At 42.7% G+C, this 20,285-nt stretch overlaps 1 protein-coding gene across 5 annotated transcripts in view; it reads right to left on the bottom strand.

The window, feature by feature from the left end:
* The window catches only part of LOC144608770 (rho guanine nucleotide exchange factor 12-like), a 93,215-nt gene extending 73,171 nt beyond the window's left edge, over positions 1-20,044 (bottom strand). For 3 of the 5 annotated variants that reach the window (XM_078426854.1, XM_078426856.1, XM_078426855.1), the window contains exon 1: positions 18,683-20,043. Coding sequence is in view for 3 of the 5 variants with exons in the window: in XM_078426855.1 (XP_078282981.1) it covers positions 18,683-18,714 (32 nt within the window). In the remaining 2 variants the exon portion in view is untranslated. Of the gene's footprint in view, positions 1-18,682 lie in introns of all 5 variants that reach the window. The other 2 variants (XM_078426852.1, XM_078426853.1) reach the window with 1 other exon arrangement.
* Positions 20,045-20,285: the final 241 nt, after the last annotated feature.

The following is a 20,285-nucleotide window of genomic DNA, read 5'->3' as shown; positions in this document are numbered from 1 at the left end:
AATCAGGAGTGGAAAACACAAGGAAGTCATTCAAGGAGGGGATTAACCAACAAATCTTTGTGCTATTATTGTTCCTTTGGTGACAAGCCCAGCAAGGAGCAGATCCATCCTGTGGAAGACAGTACTGTGGTTAGCAATGGTCCAATTGGCAGAGTACAAAATAAACCTACAGAGAAAGAGATAGATCGGTGCTTAAATACAGCATCTGATGTGGCTCTGATTAAAATGGACCAAAAACATATACTGATTTTCAGGCAGACAGAACCACAGACAGCCAACAATGTCTGCTTTTGCTGGGAAGATAATCTCAACTCTAATATCCAGTCGGTCGGTAACCCTGCAATGCAGCAAAATCACGCCCAAATGAAAACCATTCATTTAACTAGGCAACAACCTTCACAGCCTCACTGTGCCACTTTACAACTTTGTGGATTCATCAAATCACAGGGATTGCATCCTTGGTAACAATTGGTAAATAACACATTGCAAATGTAAACTAAAATAAGAATGGACCAAAATGTGCACACATTATCCCCCATTCACTGACATGGTGGCATTCACTTTTTGCTTTTCAATCCAACAAATCTGCTGCTGTCACAACAATTTGCAACAACTCAGGGCCCATAAATCCAATCCTCCCCATAGAATCTCAAAATATTTATACTTTCTAAAGTAAACAAGGGCACCATAATAATACAGGGTTCTCTTTTCGGCAAACCAGCTTGTATTCTTGCACTATTTTTTTTTGATTGACAAAAACATTTCTTGATGCTCCTGAACACATCATCAGTGATGTAACCTGGGGTCATTGGGTGTTTCAGGTCTTTCAACATCAGACACCCTTGCCCGGGCGACCCAGCCGTGGTTGATCAGACAACAACGTGTTCAGGTGGCATTCACTCTTCCCCATAGACCTCCTCTCCTGATCCAGAGCCATCTCGAGGCTTTCTCCGCTGCCTCTGTATCAGAATGGACCCAGCAAGTTTATCTCACCTTTCTGCTTGCCGGTGATCGATTCTTCTTCCCACCAATGTCTCAGCCCCAACTCTACCACATCCATTTCTGTAGACCCCTCCTCTAAACCATCAAACTCCATTGAAGATGCACATGAAACTCCTCTCCCATTGCCTGCACGTGTTGAATGGTAATAGCATGAGTTTTGGGAACTTTAAACCTTACAAATTCACTGGCTGCAGAATTCTTCACTGAACCTTAAAGTTTGAATATTCTCTCTATTACAGAGCAAGAAGAAAGGTTAAGATAGTGGTTACTTAAATCTGCTCTACCCCTGTTCAACCAACGGAAGCGAAGTGAACGTTATTTAAGCCGCAATCAGCAGTCATTTACTGCATGGATGGTACAGGCCTGCCCTTAGCTGGATTTCAGTTTAATTACGAGTCAAGTTCTGAAGAGTTGCCAACAATTACTTTGTCACCACCAAACAAAAGCAGAAAACACTCATTTACCAATTGCAAGCGCTGCCAGAATGATCTGTCAGTATCCGTTCAATGCTCTTAACCTGGCAAAACTAGAACTCACTTCTAATATGCTTGTGGAAAAGATGGTGTTACAGTCAGAGCCCAATAGATTCTGTGCCACCGACATCCACCACGCAGTGTCAGAATCCTCAGCTTAACATTCTGTAACACTTCCACATCCGACCAAATGTGAACATCCTGACAGGTTTGGCCTTCAGATCAAGTCTGTGCCAGCCTGGCTGCCTGCCCCAGCACAATTCCTGGAAATTCTCAACTCTGAACACTGCCTTTGAGATTCTGCCTGGTGTTGCAGTGGACAAAAGGCTGTTCATGCTCCTTGCAGAGTCTTGCAGACTCCTTGTGGAAATTATCTCTAACTCTTAAAATGAACAAATCATAACAAACAAAGTAAAAGCAGACAAGTTCTTGCTGTGGATAGTTTTCCCTTCTCATCATTCGTCTCTCTCTCCGGCTCAAATGTTAGATCAGCTATCTCAAATCAAACGCTATAATTTTTATGGATGAAACTAACCAGAATTTTACAACAATCTTTGAATTCAGGGAAAGTGGCAGAGGACTGGAGAGTGGTGAATGTCACCCTCTTGTTCAAGGTGTAAGCATGGATGCTGCAGGTTGCTTGGTTTACCCTCAGTGGCGAGAAAGCTTTTAAATGTAGGATTAGTGTGAATGGGTACTTGGTTAGCCTGAGTTCAGTTGGTCAAGTGTCCCGTTTTCCATGCTGCATGACTTCGCGACACTAAACACCAACTCAGAGCAGGATTTATATTCACTTGAAGAAAACGTATTACTTTTGACAAACCGCTAAGTTCATGTGGTGTCCATGGAGATGTTTTTGACTTCAGCAAAGCCTTTGATAAGGTTACGCATGGCAGGCTGCTCTGGAAGATTAGACTGCAGGGCATCCAGGGAGATCTAGCTGCCCAAATACAGAATTGGCTTCATGGAAGGAAGCAGAGGGTGGTGGCGGAAGCTTGTTTTTCAGATTGGATGCCTGTGACTGGGCCCTTGGCCGTTTGTGGTTTATTTTAATGATTTAGATGAGAATGTGCAAGGCATGATTAGTAAGTTTGCAGTTGACACTAAAGAAGGTGGTATTGTAGATAATGAAAAGGGTTAACAAAAATTACAGCAGGATCTTGATCGGCTGGGCCAATGGGCTGAAGAATGACTAATGAAGTTGAATGCAGATAAGTGTGAGATGTTGCCGTTTGGAACATCAAACAAGAGCAGGACCTTCACAGTGAATCGTAGGACTCTAGGGAGTGGTGTAGAGCAGAGCCTTCATTAGTCAGAGTATTGAGTATCGAAGTTTGGACTTTCTGTTACAGTTGTACAAGACTGTAAGGATAGCGGAGTGAGGGGGTATGGGGAGAAGGCAGGAACGGGGTACTGATTGAGAGTGATCAGCCATGATCGCATTGAATGGCGGTGCTGGCTCGAAGGGCTGAATGGCCTACTCCTGCACCTATTGTCTTTTGTCTATTGACATTGGTGAGGAGGCTTTTGGAGTAGTGTGTTCAGTTTCGATCACCCTACTTCAGGAAGGATGTCATTAAGTTGGAGAGAGTGCAGAACAAAAATGACAAGAATGTTGCCAGGAGTTGAGCACTTGTGCTATATGGAGAGATTGGACAAGCTGGGACTTTACTACTTGGAGCACAGGAGGCTACGGGGTGGATAACATCACAAGGGGAAATACATAGGGTGAAAGCAGTCTTTCACCCAGGGTAGGAGAATCAAGAACCATAGGTTTAAGGTGAGCAGAGATAGATTTAATAGGAATCTGAGGGACAACCTTTTCCACTCAGAGGGTGGCGGGTATATGGAATGAGCTGCCATAGCAGGTGGTTGAGGCAGTGAGAATAATAACATTTAAAAGACACTTGGACAGGTACATGGAGAGGAAAGGGTTAATGGAATGTGGACCAAAAAGGGGCAAATGGGACTAGCAGAGATGGGGCATCTTGGTTGGCATGAATGATTTGGGCTGAAGATCTTGTTTCTGTATGTATGACTCTATGATTCCATATGGTTCCGCATTGCATGATTATCAGCAAAGATAAAGCATGTGACATTGAAGAGATGTGTAGTAAGGAACAGCAGATGCTGGCTTAAACCAAAGATAGACACAAAATGCTGGAGTAACTCAGCGGGACAGGCAGCATCTCTGGAGAGAAGGAATGGGTGATGTTTCGGGTAGAGACCCTTCTTCAGAAATATTGTGTCTATCTTCTGACATTAATATCTTGGATAGAAAGTTTACCATGTAGATAGACCATGGTGAATGGTCATTTTTCTGATTGGAGGTGAATGACGGTGTTACCCAAGGATTGTTAATAAGGCAATCTCTTCTTTGGACCTGTATTTTGATCTGTAAGCTTAAGGGTATAAACTATGATTTGCAACCAGATGAAGGGTCCCAATCTGAAACCTTCACAGATGCTGCTCAACTCGCTGAGTTCCTCCAGCCAGATACTTCTAAATTTTAAGAAAACACCTGTTCAACAGCACCCGAGCTCAATTTTACTTACTTCATAAGAAATATGTGATGGCAATACTGGATCCGAAACAAAATTACAGAATGATTACTACGATAAGGTGTTACAAGGATGCATTAAAGACACTGGGACTGTTTTCTTTAGAGAAGACCGTGGGAGGATCGAAAAGGGGTATATAAAATGAGGACTGGTCTAGGCAGAGAGGATCATAACACATTGGTGGAGGGGTCAAGGATTAGGAGAAGTGGTATAAAATAATGGGAGAGAATTCAGGACGACATGGTGGCACAGCAGTAGAACTGCTGCCTTACAGCACCAGAGACCCGAGTTCGATCCTGCCTACGCGTGCTGTCTGTACGGAGTTCGCACGTTCTCCCTGTGACCTGCGTGGGTTTTCTCCGAGATCTTCGGTTTCCTCCCACACTCCAAAGACGTACAGATTTGTAGGTTAATTGGTTTGGCTTAAATGGAAATTGTCACTCGTGTGCATGTAGGATAGCATTAGTGTGCGGGGATCGTTGGTCAGTGCAGACTCAGTGGGCCGAAGGGGCTGTTTCCACGCAGTATTTCTAAACTAAACTAATTAAAAAAGACACAAGGTAGAACCTTCGATATTGTGAGGTAGGTTCCAGAACAGCCCTCCATAGCAACAACATAACAATATGGAGGCTAAACATTTCCAAAGCTATAGAAAAGGGGCCAGGGATGGAACTAGTGAGTCACTCTGGCAGAGAGTCATGCAGACATGGACCAAACGGACTCTTTCTGGGCTGTACTGCCTCTGTGATTCTATAATTGATATTACAAAATTGGTATGCAGCAGCATCAAGAATAACCTGTTTATATGGTTGAGGGGTAAATATTGGAAAGCACACAGAAAGGATCTCCATTGTTCATCCTTCAATAATATTGTGGGATTGTTCAATCACTAAAGTTAGACAAGCATTGTCCCAGAGATGACATTTTGAATTTCAAACATTTTCTAAACTACCCCTCTAACAGTCCCATGCTCTCTCTATGCATCTGGTCCAGCCCAACTGGCCTCTGCATTAACTGAACTATGCACGTTTTCAACGTTAGACCGAGAGTTCTTGCCTTATTCTCATCAACTTCCCCCAGATTCTACCACTCACCTACAGACTAAGTCAAATTACAATGACCATTTAACCAGCCTGCATGACTTTGTGGCATGGGAGGAAAATGGAGCGTGGAGCGAAACCCCACAGTCACAGGGCTAATACGCATACTCCACATAGACAGCATAGTCATAGAGTCATAGAGTGATACAGTGTGGAAACAGGTCCTTCGGCCCAATTTGCCCACACCGGCCAACATGTCCCAGCTATAGTCGCACCTGCCTGCGTTTGGTCCATATCCCTCCAAACCTGTCCTATCCATGTACATGTTTAACTGCTTCTTAAACGCTGGGATAGTCCCAACCTCAACTACCTCATCTGGCAGCTTGTTCCATACACCCACCACACTTTGTGTGAAAAGAGGTCAGGAGTGAACCTGGTTACTATAGCTATGAGGCAGCAGCTCTATTAACTGTGCCATTGTGTACCTAAAATTTCTTCTCAGCTCAAACTTTAGAAGATCTGTTTTCTCTCTCCTGATAGGACATATCCCTTGCTTCCATCCCAGCAATCTATCTATTGAGCCTGTATTGCCCTCTCTAGCATAAGCATTCCTTAGAGACCTTGTTCTAATACTATCTTCGACCCCTCTTGCTAGCCCAGACTGATTACGTTTTGCCTTAAATATATGTATCGCTGAAAGTTGTGCATTAATTATTTAAATATTAGCCACTGCTTGTTTACTGTCCTACTTTGAATGTCATCTTCCTATCTACTTTTGTTTAGATATAAGGGTCCAGTTTTCTTCTAAATGAGATCACTTTATAAAAAATTCTATTATTCATTCGTCTCTGAAAGCCCTTGAACTGTATTATTATTAAGTGACACTTTCTTACTGCACAATACGAGCTTGTTCCTCAGCATTTTGGACTGACCACACACTCCATGAATTAATCTTCCATGCTGCCATTATTAATTTGGTTTACTCGTCTATGTAGATTAAACTCACTTAATTATTTAATTACCTTTGACACCTGGACCTCTAATTTCCCAATTTATACCATGTCCTACATTACAATGAGAGTGTGGAAGCCTGTCACAACTTCAATTACTGCGATCTGCTGCTTGCTGATTTTCAGCTCCACCCAAATTAATCTTAATTCATTTTTCTGAACTAAGATTCTCCCCTTTACGGCTTTTATCCCATCCCCCTTTTCTAATTTGCCACATTTACTTCCCAATCTGTATTGTTTTTGGTATTAATATTTTGCTCTTAATATGGATTCTACATTGATTCAGATAAAGTGCCTCCAGTGCTGTTTTCCTCTGGCCAAAAGATACATGCCCTCACGATTATATGCTCTGCCCATTCCTTACCGATTCTAGTTATCATTACTCATTTTGCTGTCCTGTAGTGAAATCTGGTTTCTTCTCCTCAGTTTTATAAAAAATTCTCCTCTCCAGAACTCTCCATCTAACTACTTAGTTTAAAGTTTTCCACAGCTCTAGATGTTTAATTTGTTTGAACACTAATTCCACCACGATTGAAGTGAAGTTCAGCTCAATGGGAAGCTCATTCTTTCTTGGGTACTATGGCCACTGCGTCTGAAGAATGGTCTCGGCCCGAAACATCACCCATTCCTTCTCTCCAGAGATGCTAGCTGTCCTGCTGAGTTAATCCAGCTTTTTGTGTCTATCTCCATAAATTGAAGCCCATTTATTTTCGCATGCAAGCCACACGTTGAACTCTCTGATTTTGTTAATCTTGTGTCAATTCGCACATGGCTCTGATTTGAACCCAAGCTGCTCATACACCTTCAGAAGAAACTTTTATTTTACCTTATCTATGTTATTGGTTCCCGCATGACTCACAACCACCAGGTCTTACCTTCATCCCCTCTTGAAGGGTCAATTCTACAGTATTTACTCTTAGTGGTGTGACCGCTTTCTCTTAACAAGACATAATGTCCAGCTAGCTTTCTCCTTCCCTGGTTCCATCGCAGTACCAGCATCTTGGTTCATAAACTCTCAGCTTAAATTTGCTTGAGCACTAAGACACTGTAAATGTAGCGATGATGGATCACAATGTCTCAAATCACCTTTCCACATCATGTACTACATCTTTTACCCTACCATGCTGTTCTTAATTAATGTAGTCAACAGAATATAGTTGCTCAATGCCTTTTAATATAATGCTGCACCATGAGCCACACTCACCACGCATGGTGGGCACTGCACACTGTGCTAAAACATACTACACTTTAGCAAAACCCATAGATTTATATTCCCTACACCCACATGTTCAGTTAGATGACTTAATTAGATCGAGCTGACTACCTAATTACTTGGCAGGTAACTTGTTTACCATTTTAAATGACTGATTATCACTACAAATGAACCCTATCAAGCAAAACTAACCATTAAACCAAATTAAACCAAAAAATATTTAAGACGAAAGCACCTCCTTCAATGCTGAAGCGCATATTTCATAGACTCAGTAGCATGGGTTAGTGTGCTATAGGAACAGATGTGGGCTATTTAGCATCTGTGAAATGTAGATCTTCCTCAGAACCATCCCGACTAGCCCCTTGCCCAGTCCAAATGGTCCCCAAAAGACACACAATTTCCAAACCCCTCTTCCAACAAATCTGCACTCCCTCAAGAACTGAATTTCTGCCATTTTATGAGTGCTATTTTATGGCTGGCCTGTCAATTAACTACTTACATTCATCTTTTTCCCCATCTCCTTTACTGCTGTTGGTTTCACATTTAAAAACTGAAAATCAGTCAAGCTCAACCTCACCATCTTTTCTTGAAGATATCAAGGTCCCTAAATGAAATCAGTTTTGGAACAAACAAACACCTGTCATGGAGAGTGGTAGCAATGACTGATATGCCATTAATAGACTGGATCATCCTGGATCTGGCTGTTGCATGAACTTGCTGCGCAATTGCACTAACCTGTTGTGGAAACAGAGAGGCAGCCAGGCTGACCCTCCGGGTCCGCAAAGTCGAATAGACTCTCCGTGTTAAGCTTCCCTCAAGCAGGGGAGTCAGAGTTAGTTCAAGGTTACTCAAAAAGATGCAATTTAAAAAAAATTAAGTTAGTAGAAATAAATTGAAGTAAAATTTAATTTAAAAATTAAAATTAAGTAAAATATGGAAGCCAGTAAGCTTTCTATATCTTTACATAGAGTTAATGGGAATGGTTCTGACTCCTGCAATCCTGATGCAAAACTGAAGGCTCAGGTGCAATTTGCACCCAGCCCCGCACCACAACACATCATAGATTTCTGCATGGAACAGCCAGTTGTAGGTCGCTTCGATCCAGGTCCATATTTTGCCACTGATTGAGCACCCTGAGGGTGACAGAATGACAAGTCTGCATCAGAAGACAATAAGCGAGTTTGGTATTCCAACTGAACATGCGCAGGTCATGGGTCGCGGGGGGCATAGAATTGTCGCCAGCTCATCTGTTCCATGTAAACAAACCTTCCTTTCATCCGTTTTTTCCAGTTTTTCTCCATATAAGTAAAAAAATACTGTTTTCAAGACTGTTAATTTAGTGTATATATGGTTAATTAGTAAAAACTACGATAATTTGTAGTTTTTTTTTTGCTTAATGCGGCGAGTTCCCCTCAACTCTCCCCGACTCTTTAACTTGTCCCGGAGCTGTGGAAGGGCGGGGGCGGCTGCGGGGACTGGAGGAGAGAGAGAGAGAGAGAGAGACGGGGAGGGAGAGAGAGTGAGACGGGGAGGGAGAGAGGGAGAGACTCCCCTCCCCCTCCCGGAATCACTCTGAATCTGAACGTGGCGGCATATAACCCCATGGAGGGTTTACATGCCAACACCTTGCTTATTTACTTGTCATATCCTTAACATCCAACTTTGCTTATCACAGCTCATGTGTTGTTGAAACCTTCATCCATTTATTTGGTCCCGTCTGGCTTCACTTTTCCATAATATTCTTGTCTGGCCTCCCATTTTCAGGGTTCATCCCAAAACAAGTTTTCCACTTCCCAACTCTCACCAGTCAAATTAATTCATCATCCATGTACACTCTTACGTACAATAGCTCCCTGAGCAGAAATACCTAATTTAAAAATGTTCACCCATTTTAAGATTTCTACTTGCCCTCGCCCTTCCTCGAAATGCTGCAAAATATTTACACTCCCTCAATTCAGCATTTATTCCATCCCTGACTGCAATCAATCCACTGTTGCCAACAACGCTTTCAGCTTCGGAAAACTTAAAATTGAAAATTTCCATTGCTCTTTTCTCCTTTCAGAGAGGCTTCTGATAAGTGTTTCAAGTTCCTTGCATGCGGTGTAAATTTTGTTTAATAAAAATTCTGTGAATCATTAAGATTAAGCAGTGCAGTTTTTTGATTTCTATTTAAAAGACAAGGTGTTCATAATGACATTGTCAGGGAGATTTATCCTGTACTTTCGGCGAGTTGATCAACTACTATTTCTCAGCTCAAGGCTGTTTGCTGTCACAGTGAAATTAGAACTTTGCATTGTTCTCACTTCTGCCCTGGAAATATTGTACAGTGATACCGGATGCAAAATATCTGGAAATATACATCATTCACCAGTCTGCTATATCTCACCTTCCCATGTATGAAGCCTAAATCCCCTACAGCCATAATAATAAACATACTTCAAGGCTGATTTAATCTGTTTTCTGTGGCTGGACATTCATCCAATTCTATTATGCAATATTTAAAACATTACAGAAAGTTATTGACACGCATGTCACATCAGCCCCTGATATCAAAATGCCCGAAAGGGGAAATGAGTGTGAACCAGGTTTTTTTCCTGTTCCAATTCAGGAAGCTGTATCAGTGCATCAGCCTGCACTAGGGAGACGATATTGTCGAGACTGGGTTTCAGGAATCATTAACACAGCAATGGAAGGGTACATGAGCCCATAATGAAAGACCAGCACATTGGGAACAGGCGCTATAATTACATGGCCAGTCAGTCTCTCTCAGCCTACACACCTATTTATAGAAAATTGATGCAGGGAGAGACTGGGTCCACGCCCAGACTGGTAGTCACCAGCTCCTCACAGTAATTAACTGGCGGAGATGCCTCATCTACTGCACAGAAAATGAAGCTGGAGCAACAAAACAATGCATGTGTTTAAACACAGAGCTGCAATTAAAAGCCACATTGTCAGCATTCCAACACTTACCACTTCAAAGGCAACCCAAAACCACCTTGTGATATCACTGCAGAGACACACTCTGGACCCAGAAACAAATGGGTGTGTATCCTGGTTGACATACAACCTCTCCCAAATCCAGAATAGATGACTGGCTGTGGCAAAACCTGGACCCTGCCAACCAGGGTTTCAGGTATGCATCATTGCAAGTGAAAAGTAGGGGGAGTGGGGAGTTAATGGCAGGGATGCAGAAGAAGACAGAGGGAGAGACTGCCAAGAGAGACAGTGAACAAGGAAGCAGAGAGGGAGTGCACAGACAATGGGAAAGAGAGTATGGGACTGTGAGAGAGACTACAATAGGAATAATAGAAAAAGCAAAGAATGAGGATGGAGAATCTAATGGCAGAGTGAGGGGTGGTACAGGGAGCCAAAAGCCCTGAAACCACATTTGCTCGAAAGGTGCAGCCATTCTGCGAGTTGATTCTGCCACAATTTCGCAGCTTAAGGCTGTGGGTTCCTCAACCTCACAATAAATCTCAGTGACTTCCCGGCCGGAAACCACTTGGGTTTCAATACTCACCACACGTTTCAAACATCGCAGAACGCAAGCGGCTCAAAGCTCAAGCTAGAGTGCAGCAATTGGTGAGAAAAGGGAAGGTCGAGGGTCAGAGATGCAAAACGCACCTGCCAGCGAGACCAAAGGGAAAAAACAGGTGGTCGCAAGGTTAAACACTGCTTCAACATTTGCTCCAAGAAAGCAGGCAGGCAATTTAGATGGCACAAACTGTCCATCACCTCTCGGTCACTAAGATCAGAGGAAAATTTTAGGTTTGATGGAATGTGAATTCACACTACTCCCGCCAACTCACGAGGCTTGGTGAACCTATGATAGAAATCTTTATACTGTCTGTGTCTGTGCCTCTCTCCCTCTCTCTATTTCACACACTGGTCTAAACCTTTGGTTATACATTCAGTATAAACCCTCATCTGCAGTTCCTTCCAACATACAATATCTAAATGTGAACAGATCACAATGCCGATTCCAGACAGGGAGAGAGAGCCAGGCCAGAAAGTTAACATTTAAAAGAAAAGTCTTTTCAGTCATAAACGCTCTTCGTGGTGGTTACAGGACAGTAAACCTGGCTAAGAAATATGATGACAATCACCTGCTCCTACCTCTCACAGGCTGCATTAAAGCTTGCCTTTCCATAAGAATGGTTCAACACCGATATTCAGACCAGCCCTTCTCCCTCAGCAGTCCATGAGTTCCTCAGAGATAAAATCACCATTTGAACAGCAAATTATGCAAATGATTGTTTAAATTCCATCAGCCATAATCATTGAAAAAATAGGACTTCCACTGTTGGAAATTACTGCTTTGATTACACCCCAAAAGAGCAGACAGTTCGCTGCTCTTGATTCAAGCCTTGTTCAGACTTGTGACAGCTTCTGCAGCTCAGACCATGTAAATGACTCGGTTTTTATACAGCAGCCTCAGGCGACAGGGCGGTGGGTTCCTCAACAACATGCATTCCACCTCATGTTGGCTTTGGAAGGTCAACAGCAACACAAGTCATTGGTCCACTACGTAGTCAACATTTAACCCGTTATTTTCATAAGTTATGGAAGCTGAATTAGGCCGTTCGGCCCATCAAGTCGATTCTGCATTCAATTATGACTGATATATCTTTCCCCCTCAACCCCATTCTCCTGCCTTCACCCCATAACCCCTCGCAACCTTACTAATTAAAAATCTGTCAATCTCCGCTTTTAAAATATCCATTGACTTGGCTTCCACAGCCATCTGTGGCAATGAATTCCACAGATTCACCATCCTGACTAAAGAAATTCCTCCTCATCTCTTTTCTAAATGTATGTCCTTTTATTCTGCGGCTATAGCCTCTGTTCCTTGACTCTCCCACTAGTGGAAACATCCTCTCCACATCCACTCTATCCAAGCCTTTCATTATTCAATAAGTTTCAATGAGGTTCAAGGATGTAGTCCTAACTGATATGGAATCCATCCATCTCAATTGACTCTCCCAGCACTATGGGACAGGTGGTTCCAAAGATACATAATCCTCAGGGGAAAACAAATTCTCACCTCAGCCCTAAAATGGTCACCTCACAATTCTGAGATCACGACCCCAGGTTCTGAACTCTCCCACAAAAGTAAACATACCCGTGGGATTTTTCTTGTCTAGCTGCTAAAAATTGTACCTCTCATTCTTCTGAAGTCAAATGATTACAGTTCCAATCTGCTTACTCTTTCCTCAAAGGACAACTCTTCCATATCCAGAATAATATCAGTGAAATCATCTGAATTGTCTCCAATATAATAGGGGCCAAAAATATTCAACGTACTCCAGATGTGGTTTCTCCTCATGTTGCAAGTTGATAAGGAACTGAGACTGAGGAAACAGGATGCAAAGTAACCTTGTCTGGGGTGTTCAAACATTTAAGCATCTGTCCACAAATGCACCTTGTCAGCTATGATTATGCTTTGTGCTACTGGTCATCTGAATTTCAATCAGATCCCTGGTTTAATGCCCTATGGCATCTGCACATAGCGGGGTCAATATTAGAGTCAGAAACATTCAGCATAGAGCCAGGCCCATTTACCCAACCCATCCATGGTGCCTTGCTGAGCAAGTCCCATTTGTCTGCATTTGGCCCATATGTCATTCTAAATCTTTCCCAATAGAGTCAAAGATTCTTCATCATAGGGCCAACCATCTTCAGCAGCTTCAATGATTTTTTTCCCATTAAAAGATCAGAAATGAGGTTGTTCATTCAGAGTTGTACAGTGTTAGATTTTCACTGCCAAAGAAAATAGAGCAGCTCATGCCTGCATTCAAAAAGATCCACTCACATTCAGGCATGATCTGATAAGTGGTAAGTGACATTAAAACCACATACACCAAATCCCAGAACTCCCTTCCCAATAATATTGTGGGAATACCTCCACCAGACACAACATAGGGGTTTGGAAGTTGGCTCACAACCACATCCACCAGAGCTTTTAAGGTGGGGCATTAAACGCTAACTTATGACGCTAATGCTCCCAGTGACAACTAGATCCCAAAATTCAACAACTAAAATATTCGATTTTGCTATAAAAATGTATAGCGTATTCCCTCCTTGGGTAACATGATCCTTTTACAGTGTAGTTTCCAAAACCGTCCAGATAGTCGGGTGTGGTCTAACGTGGCTTTTGTACAGCTACAGAATAACTACTGACAACTTGTATCCTTTAAATATAAACCAAGAATTCCAATAGCCTTTGATTATTTTATGTACTTACCAAAACAGAAAGCTTTTAACTTTTCATTATTTAAACCATACTGTTCTCTTAGGTCAAAAATGGACAAACTGATGTTTGCCTCCATCAAAATTCATTTACTGCAGTATTGCACATCACTTAATCTATTAATTCACAAAATGCTGGAGTAACTCAGCAGGTCAGGCAGCATCTCAGGAGAGAAGGAATGGGTGACGTTTCGGGTCGAGACCCTTCTATTATAGACTTAATCTATTAATGTATTTTTGTAACTTGATGCTTCCATTGCTTACGATGCCACCCATCTTTGACTCTTCAGCAAACATAGTGATGTCGTTTTCCATAACGTCATCTAAATATTTCATAAATAAGAACAGTTTTGGCCCCAACATGTATTCATCAATCCAGCAGATCACTGGTCAAATTCTGCTAGTGTTATCACATTATCCCTGTTCATGCTACCCAGCTGCACAATTTCTAAATCAGATTAATAAATTGCCTTCAATTCCATGCTCTCTGACTTTATCTCATAAATATTCTATAATGAGTCTATAAAAGCTTTATGGAAGACCATAGATGCTGCCCTGTCCACTACTTAAATCCCCTCCTCAAAACGTTTGATTCAGGTTTATAAAGTACTAGACCAAGTAGTACGATAAACCTCTCCTGCATTGGTGCAGCACCCTCCCCTCCCCCCTCATCCTCTCTCCTCCCTGGGAGATAGATTTAAACTTTAAAATGTGAATAACTTCAAAATATATTACACTGATTTCAATGAAACTTCTTCCATTAGCAACAAAGGAACGACGGCGAGTAAAGTGGACCTAAAATTGTCTCACTATCGTGTGCCGTTTTGGCTGTACTTCAGGAACAAACAAACAAACAAGAGTTTTAGTATATAGATAACTTCCTTCTTACAAATCTCTCTGATCAACTAAAACCATTCAGTGTTTGGACACAGAGTAGTCTCTAGCAATTTCCCCTTGACAGATGGTAAAGTGACTAACATGAAAGTTTTATTTTCTTTCTCACTCCTTAATAAGTGAAATATGTAATGCTTCAATCTAAAGGAACTGTCTCCAAATCAAACAGAATAAAAATCAAAGATTAAAGTTAGCAGATCCACAGTGTCTCCTTACACTTCCTTTACAAGTCATAGAGTTGGAGTCATAGAGTGCAGGAACATATTAATTAATGTACAAAAATCACAAGGAGGAATGATAAAGATAAAAATGAGAGAAAGTTAGGAGGCAAATAATTATATTTCAATTTTTAAATCTTTAATAATAGTTAAAGTCTGAAAGAATGAGACTCTAAGCTCACATAACTATTTTCAGGCTGGTAAGCCCTAACATTTTGTGCTGCATTTACTGGATATCGAGTGGTTAAATAGTTCTATGGGTTGAAATGGCAAGTCTCTCTGCAAGCAAGCTATGAGAGCTATAACCTACTGAAGCGATTGGATCCCAAAATCACCGATTAAGTTATCTGGCAATGAGCGAATGAATAAGACAAGCAAGTACAAACAAGAGTCAACCATTCTGGCCCTTGAGCCTGTTTTGATGTTCACCCAAATCATATCATCTTACATTCTTCAAATGCACCTTTTCACCCTTTTCCCTTTACCCTTCATTCTCCGACTGATTAAATATCCATCCATCTCAGTGGACCCTCACAGCACTATGGGCCAGGTGGTTCCAAAGATACATAACCCTCAGAAATAAAATCCTCACCTCAGCCTTAAAATGGTCACTTCACTATTCTGAGATCATGCACCTAGGTTCTGGACTGTCCCACAAGAGCAAACATCTCCTTAGCAGTTAGGAACACAAAGTGTTGAGTAACTCAGCAGGCCAGGCATTATCTTTGGAGAACACGTACACGTGACTTTTGGGTCGAGACTATCCTTCAGACTTAGCAGTTATCTTGTCTAGCCCCTAAAAATCATACCACTCATTTTTCTGACGTCAAACAACATCTTCAGAAACAAGATTGACTAGATAATGTGTTATCACTGTCTGCAAAATATTGCTATGCACAAAAGCCACACAATAGGAATAATTGGTCTTTGTTAGTGGATTGGTATGCATTTGGAAGCAGTTCTGAAATTAGGTAGGTACACTACCAACACATCTGTCTGTCTATTCCATTAGATGTGTAAAATTGGCACATCAATGAATACTGACCATTGTTGCAGCCTCTGAATTCTGTCAATGACGACTGAGCAGTCCATCAAAATCGAAAAGGTGGATTGTTCAAATGTGAGAATCCAACTAAAAAGACGCCCTTGAAAAGTGTGAAAACCAAATCTTGAAACACTACAGATTGCATACCAGCGTTTCCACTCTGTGCACACTCCTGCATTCATCCACAAAAAAAGTCCAGCATCTTACAGGCCACTTTAGAAGCAGCTTCTCAATTAAGAAGACATGGACATGCTCGTTGCCCAATGCATCTATTGCAGGGTCTATCACTACGCACGTATTATTTGTGAAAGCCTTGCTCAGATACATCTAATGATCATCACACTCGATCAGAACATTGCACAGCTCTTATGCACAATGCAATGGCTTTGGCATTGCATGGCGCCTTCACAAAGTACAACAATGCACTTAACTTTCCTCTCATATTCTCAACCATACTAATAAAATAATATAATAAAATATAATCAACCATACTAAAATAAGAATGGTCTTGACCCGAAAATAAGAAGGGTCTTGATCCGCAAATTTTACACATCTAATGGAATAGACAGACAGATGTGTTGGTAGTGTACCTACCTAATTTCAGAACTACTTCCAAATGCATACCAATCCATCTCACCCATTCCTTTTCTCCCGAGATGCTGCCTGACCCGCTGAGTTACCCCAGCATTTTGTGCCTACCATACTAATAAAATATCAATCAATCATCTCAAAAATTATTAATACTGTCCCAGAAACCAATGAACTGAAAGTGACCAGTGATGCTGTGATGGGAACACTTAATCCGAGAGATATGAAATTATGTTAGGGTTTTATCATGAAGTAACAGGTTGGTTCCTTATTTATCACGTTTCCTTGCCAAACTCCAGAAACATACAATTATAAATAAATCATAGAAATTAATTATTTTTATTCTCTATACTTTGAACTACTCTGCAAACTGAATTTCCTGATTGCTACTTCCCATTCATTATGTTGACATTCTGATTTGTTGCTTTCAAATGACTACAGAGATTGATTCAGCTGTTATCCAAAACACACACTTCCTTTCCAGGAGTGCAAATGGAGATTTCACAAACAGATTCAAACTTCCATTGATCTGTCTATACAAGTTTCCAACTGAAGCTACCTAAACGCTACTTTCTTCCACAAGCACATTAGTTTCAATTAATGCATAAAAATCTCAAATTTAAACAACTATTTCTTCGGAACCAAAAAGTTATTTCTAATCAGACCTCAGGATGTCCTGTCTACCATGAATGGGCCCGAACATTTCCACAATCTTTCCCACTTGCACAATCCTATATTGTGCAGTAGATGGACTAATACCAATAACATTAGCAGTACATGAGGGAATGGGTATAAAATATTATTCCACTGCCATGTGATTTAATTGTGCCTTGGTCTCAACTGATGGGGAAACCAAACTTTTTTTTTGTGGATGTTTGGTTCAGAGATGCACAAAACACACAACTTGGTGCAGCTTTCAGAAAATGGTAAACCATGGAAAGATTCAACTATCCATTAGCAGGCTTTTCCTCATCTACTGGTTATTTAAATTATTCCCAACAGAACTGAGGATCATGATACCTTCACTTAAATAAATGTGTTTTTTTTGAGAAACATAAAAGTTTCTTTCTCTACCACTGCATGTTCCGATCAATTACTTATACATTATTGATTAGAGACCCTACGAAGAGTTAGTTCGGTATAACAGGTACCGTACAACTATTTGATTTCAAAAGAGCCTTTAATAAAGCCAACAAGGATAGGAGTAATTCATGGGAGCACTAGCAAATAAAAATTGACACCATCCTACAAAAGGAGATATTAAAGCAGAATAAATCAAACAGACACGACTTCAAAGTGAGGTGAAGAAAGTAATTCTGAAGCTCTTGCAAATGTTAGCTAAAGGCACGGACTAAACCTGTGGCGTAATTAAATTCAGTTGTCAGATGATCCGATTGGACAAGCTTAAAGTGTACATTAACCCTGTACATTTAGAGTGGCAGTTTTTAATGTCTGGGCACTTGTAATTCTAATTCCTGGCATTGCTGTTATATCTTGCCCCAACCTCACCAAAACACAGATGGAGTTGCTGTAGATTATTCTTACAAAAAAATGCAAATTTTGATCCCTCTTATTAGCAGCAATCACAAAAATGCAAATAATTAAAGACAACCATATGCTGTTACCATGGCACATCTGCCTTTTTAAAAAATAATAGTAGGGCTCCTACAGCAAATAGGTCTTGATTAAATTGCACATATTCAGCTCATCATCCTCATACCAGCTTTGAATAAACTATCCAATTACTCCCACTCCCCTGCTTCTTCCTCGGAGTCCTGTTAATTTCCGCCTTCAACTATCTGTCTCGATCTCTTTTGAACTTTATTATTGAGCCTACTTCCATTACCATTTCAGGCAAGTCCCGATCTTAACAATCTATATTTAATAATTTATTTTTTAATCTATAGAAAATAATTCGCATCAATCACCCCTCTGCTTTTTGACAATTCTATTGTACCCGCTGGTATCCAGTAGCATTAACAGTGAGAAAGAGTTCCTCTTATTAACTCCATCAAAATACTTCATGATTTTGAACACCCCTATCAAATTCCTCCCTGATTTTTTTTCTCCACTCTATTTAAAAAAAATCTTTTCAATGAACTCTTGCCATCTCAGGTACCACTCTGGTTAGTATATACTACACCCTTTCCAAACTCATGTGAAATACTACCAGAGTTTGAACACAAACAATACAGGGCACAATAATAAACTTAACATACAGCCAGATATTGTACAGGAACACCACGGGTGATCACACTGTAAACTGTACATTCAAGTCCCATCCAATCTATATTTCCTCCCTTCCCCCATTAACACGCCCTCCATTAATCCCCACATTGATGGACTTTACACTGTGCTGGTTCTTGTTCATATTGTGTACTCTTACCTCTCACTCAGCCCGGACGGTGTAACGCTCATTTGGCTCCTCTCACTGATTCCTGTTCTTACAACTTATCCAATTCTCATTTTCTTTCGCAAAAAACCTTGATCGATTGTCAATAATCCAAGGAGAATATGAAACCATACAAAAACGTAAAATCTCTCAGACTCTTGGAACAGGTCTGTCCTGATGAGGCTTCGGGTTGGTAAACTAGATCAGAAATGTCTCAGACCAGCTCAGAGCCAAGTCCAGGACTAAAGCCCATTCCACAAACCGAGCCCAACCTTAACCCGGAACCAAGCGCTCCCGTTATTGCAGCTCCCACACGGTATCAATCAGGTATTGACACCTATCAGTTCAATCTGACAATCCACCGTGATACTTATCGATTCCGTTTTATCCACTGTGGCATCGAGCAGTTATTGATCCACTCTCATCATCCAGTGCAGTATTGATCAGGCGTTGATGCTTCTCGGTTCAGACTTATTTTCCAGCGCCGCATCCCATCGGGAGTCGATTCAGTCTCATCATCCAGTGTGGAATCGATATGATACCGATCTTCGGTGCGGATATCAATCCAGTCGCAGTTCTGAGGCCAAGTTGGGATCTGTTCGGTCCCGTTTCTCTATCGATGGCGTTTGGGGAGTAAGGCAGAGCCTGTGTGGCTTTGTGGGCCGGGCTTGGACTCCAGGGCCCGGACTCTGGGCTCGGGAGGGCCCGGCCGCGACTCTGCTGCCGGACACTGGCTGAACTCTAGGCCCTGGTCGTCCTACCCGGCCAGGCCTGCGCCGCTCGGGAGGGCCCGGCTGGTGGTGGGTGTGGGTGCCGGCCGGCCTTTCCCCGCCTCACTCTCCCTCTCTCTGTGCCTCTCTCTCTCTCTCTGTGCCTCTCTCACTCCCCCGGCTCCATCCCGAGCCCGGCGCTCGCTTCACTCCCCGATCGCACCCGGTGTTGTGGGGGGGGGGGGGGGGGGGGGGTGGGGGGCGGTTGGTGTCGTTGATCCTCGGCGGTCAGGCCGCGGTGGAGAGGGGTGAGCCGGTGGCTTGGGGGATGAGGGGCGGCTCCGCTTGCCTTGGGCTCTGGCTCCACTCCGCTCCGCTCCGGCTCCGGATCGGCTCCCAGTTCCGCTCCGGTTGTTACTTTGTTGCTTCGCTCGGACCGCCTCACCTCCGGCCGCTCGGCGCCGCTCCGTCCGCCTCCGCCGCCGCCTCTCCGCCCGGCCCCTCGGCCGCCGCTCCCTCCGCGCAAAGTAATCCCAGGGACAGGGAGCCGGGATGGAAGTCAACGAGCGGCTGCTCTGCACCTCCGCCCACCCAGCCGGCCAGGGGAGGGGGCTCCTGGTCACAGCGGGATACACGCCCGGAACAACCCCAACCCACCACTACCCGTTACACTCCAACAGGGGGAGGGAGGGGAGGAGAAGGAGGAGGGGGAAGGGGAGGGGGAGGGGGGGGAAGGGGAGGGGGAGGGGGGGAAGGGGAGGGGGAGGGGGAGGAGGAGAGGGGGGGAGGAGGAGGGGGGAGGAGGATGAGGGGGGGGGGAGGGGGAGGAGGATGAGGGGGGGAGGAGGATGAGGGGGGGAGGAGGATGAGGGGGGGAGGGGGAGGAG

The sequence above is a fragment of the Rhinoraja longicauda genome, chromosome 32 (genome assembly GCF_053455715.1).
Source record: "Rhinoraja longicauda isolate Sanriku21f chromosome 32, sRhiLon1.1, whole genome shotgun sequence".
NCBI classification, from domain to species: Eukaryota; Metazoa; Chordata; class Chondrichthyes; order Rajiformes; family Arhynchobatidae; genus Rhinoraja; species Rhinoraja longicauda.
Note: the sequence above shows the minus strand (reverse complement) of the source record. Positions and strands in the feature narration are given on the sequence as shown.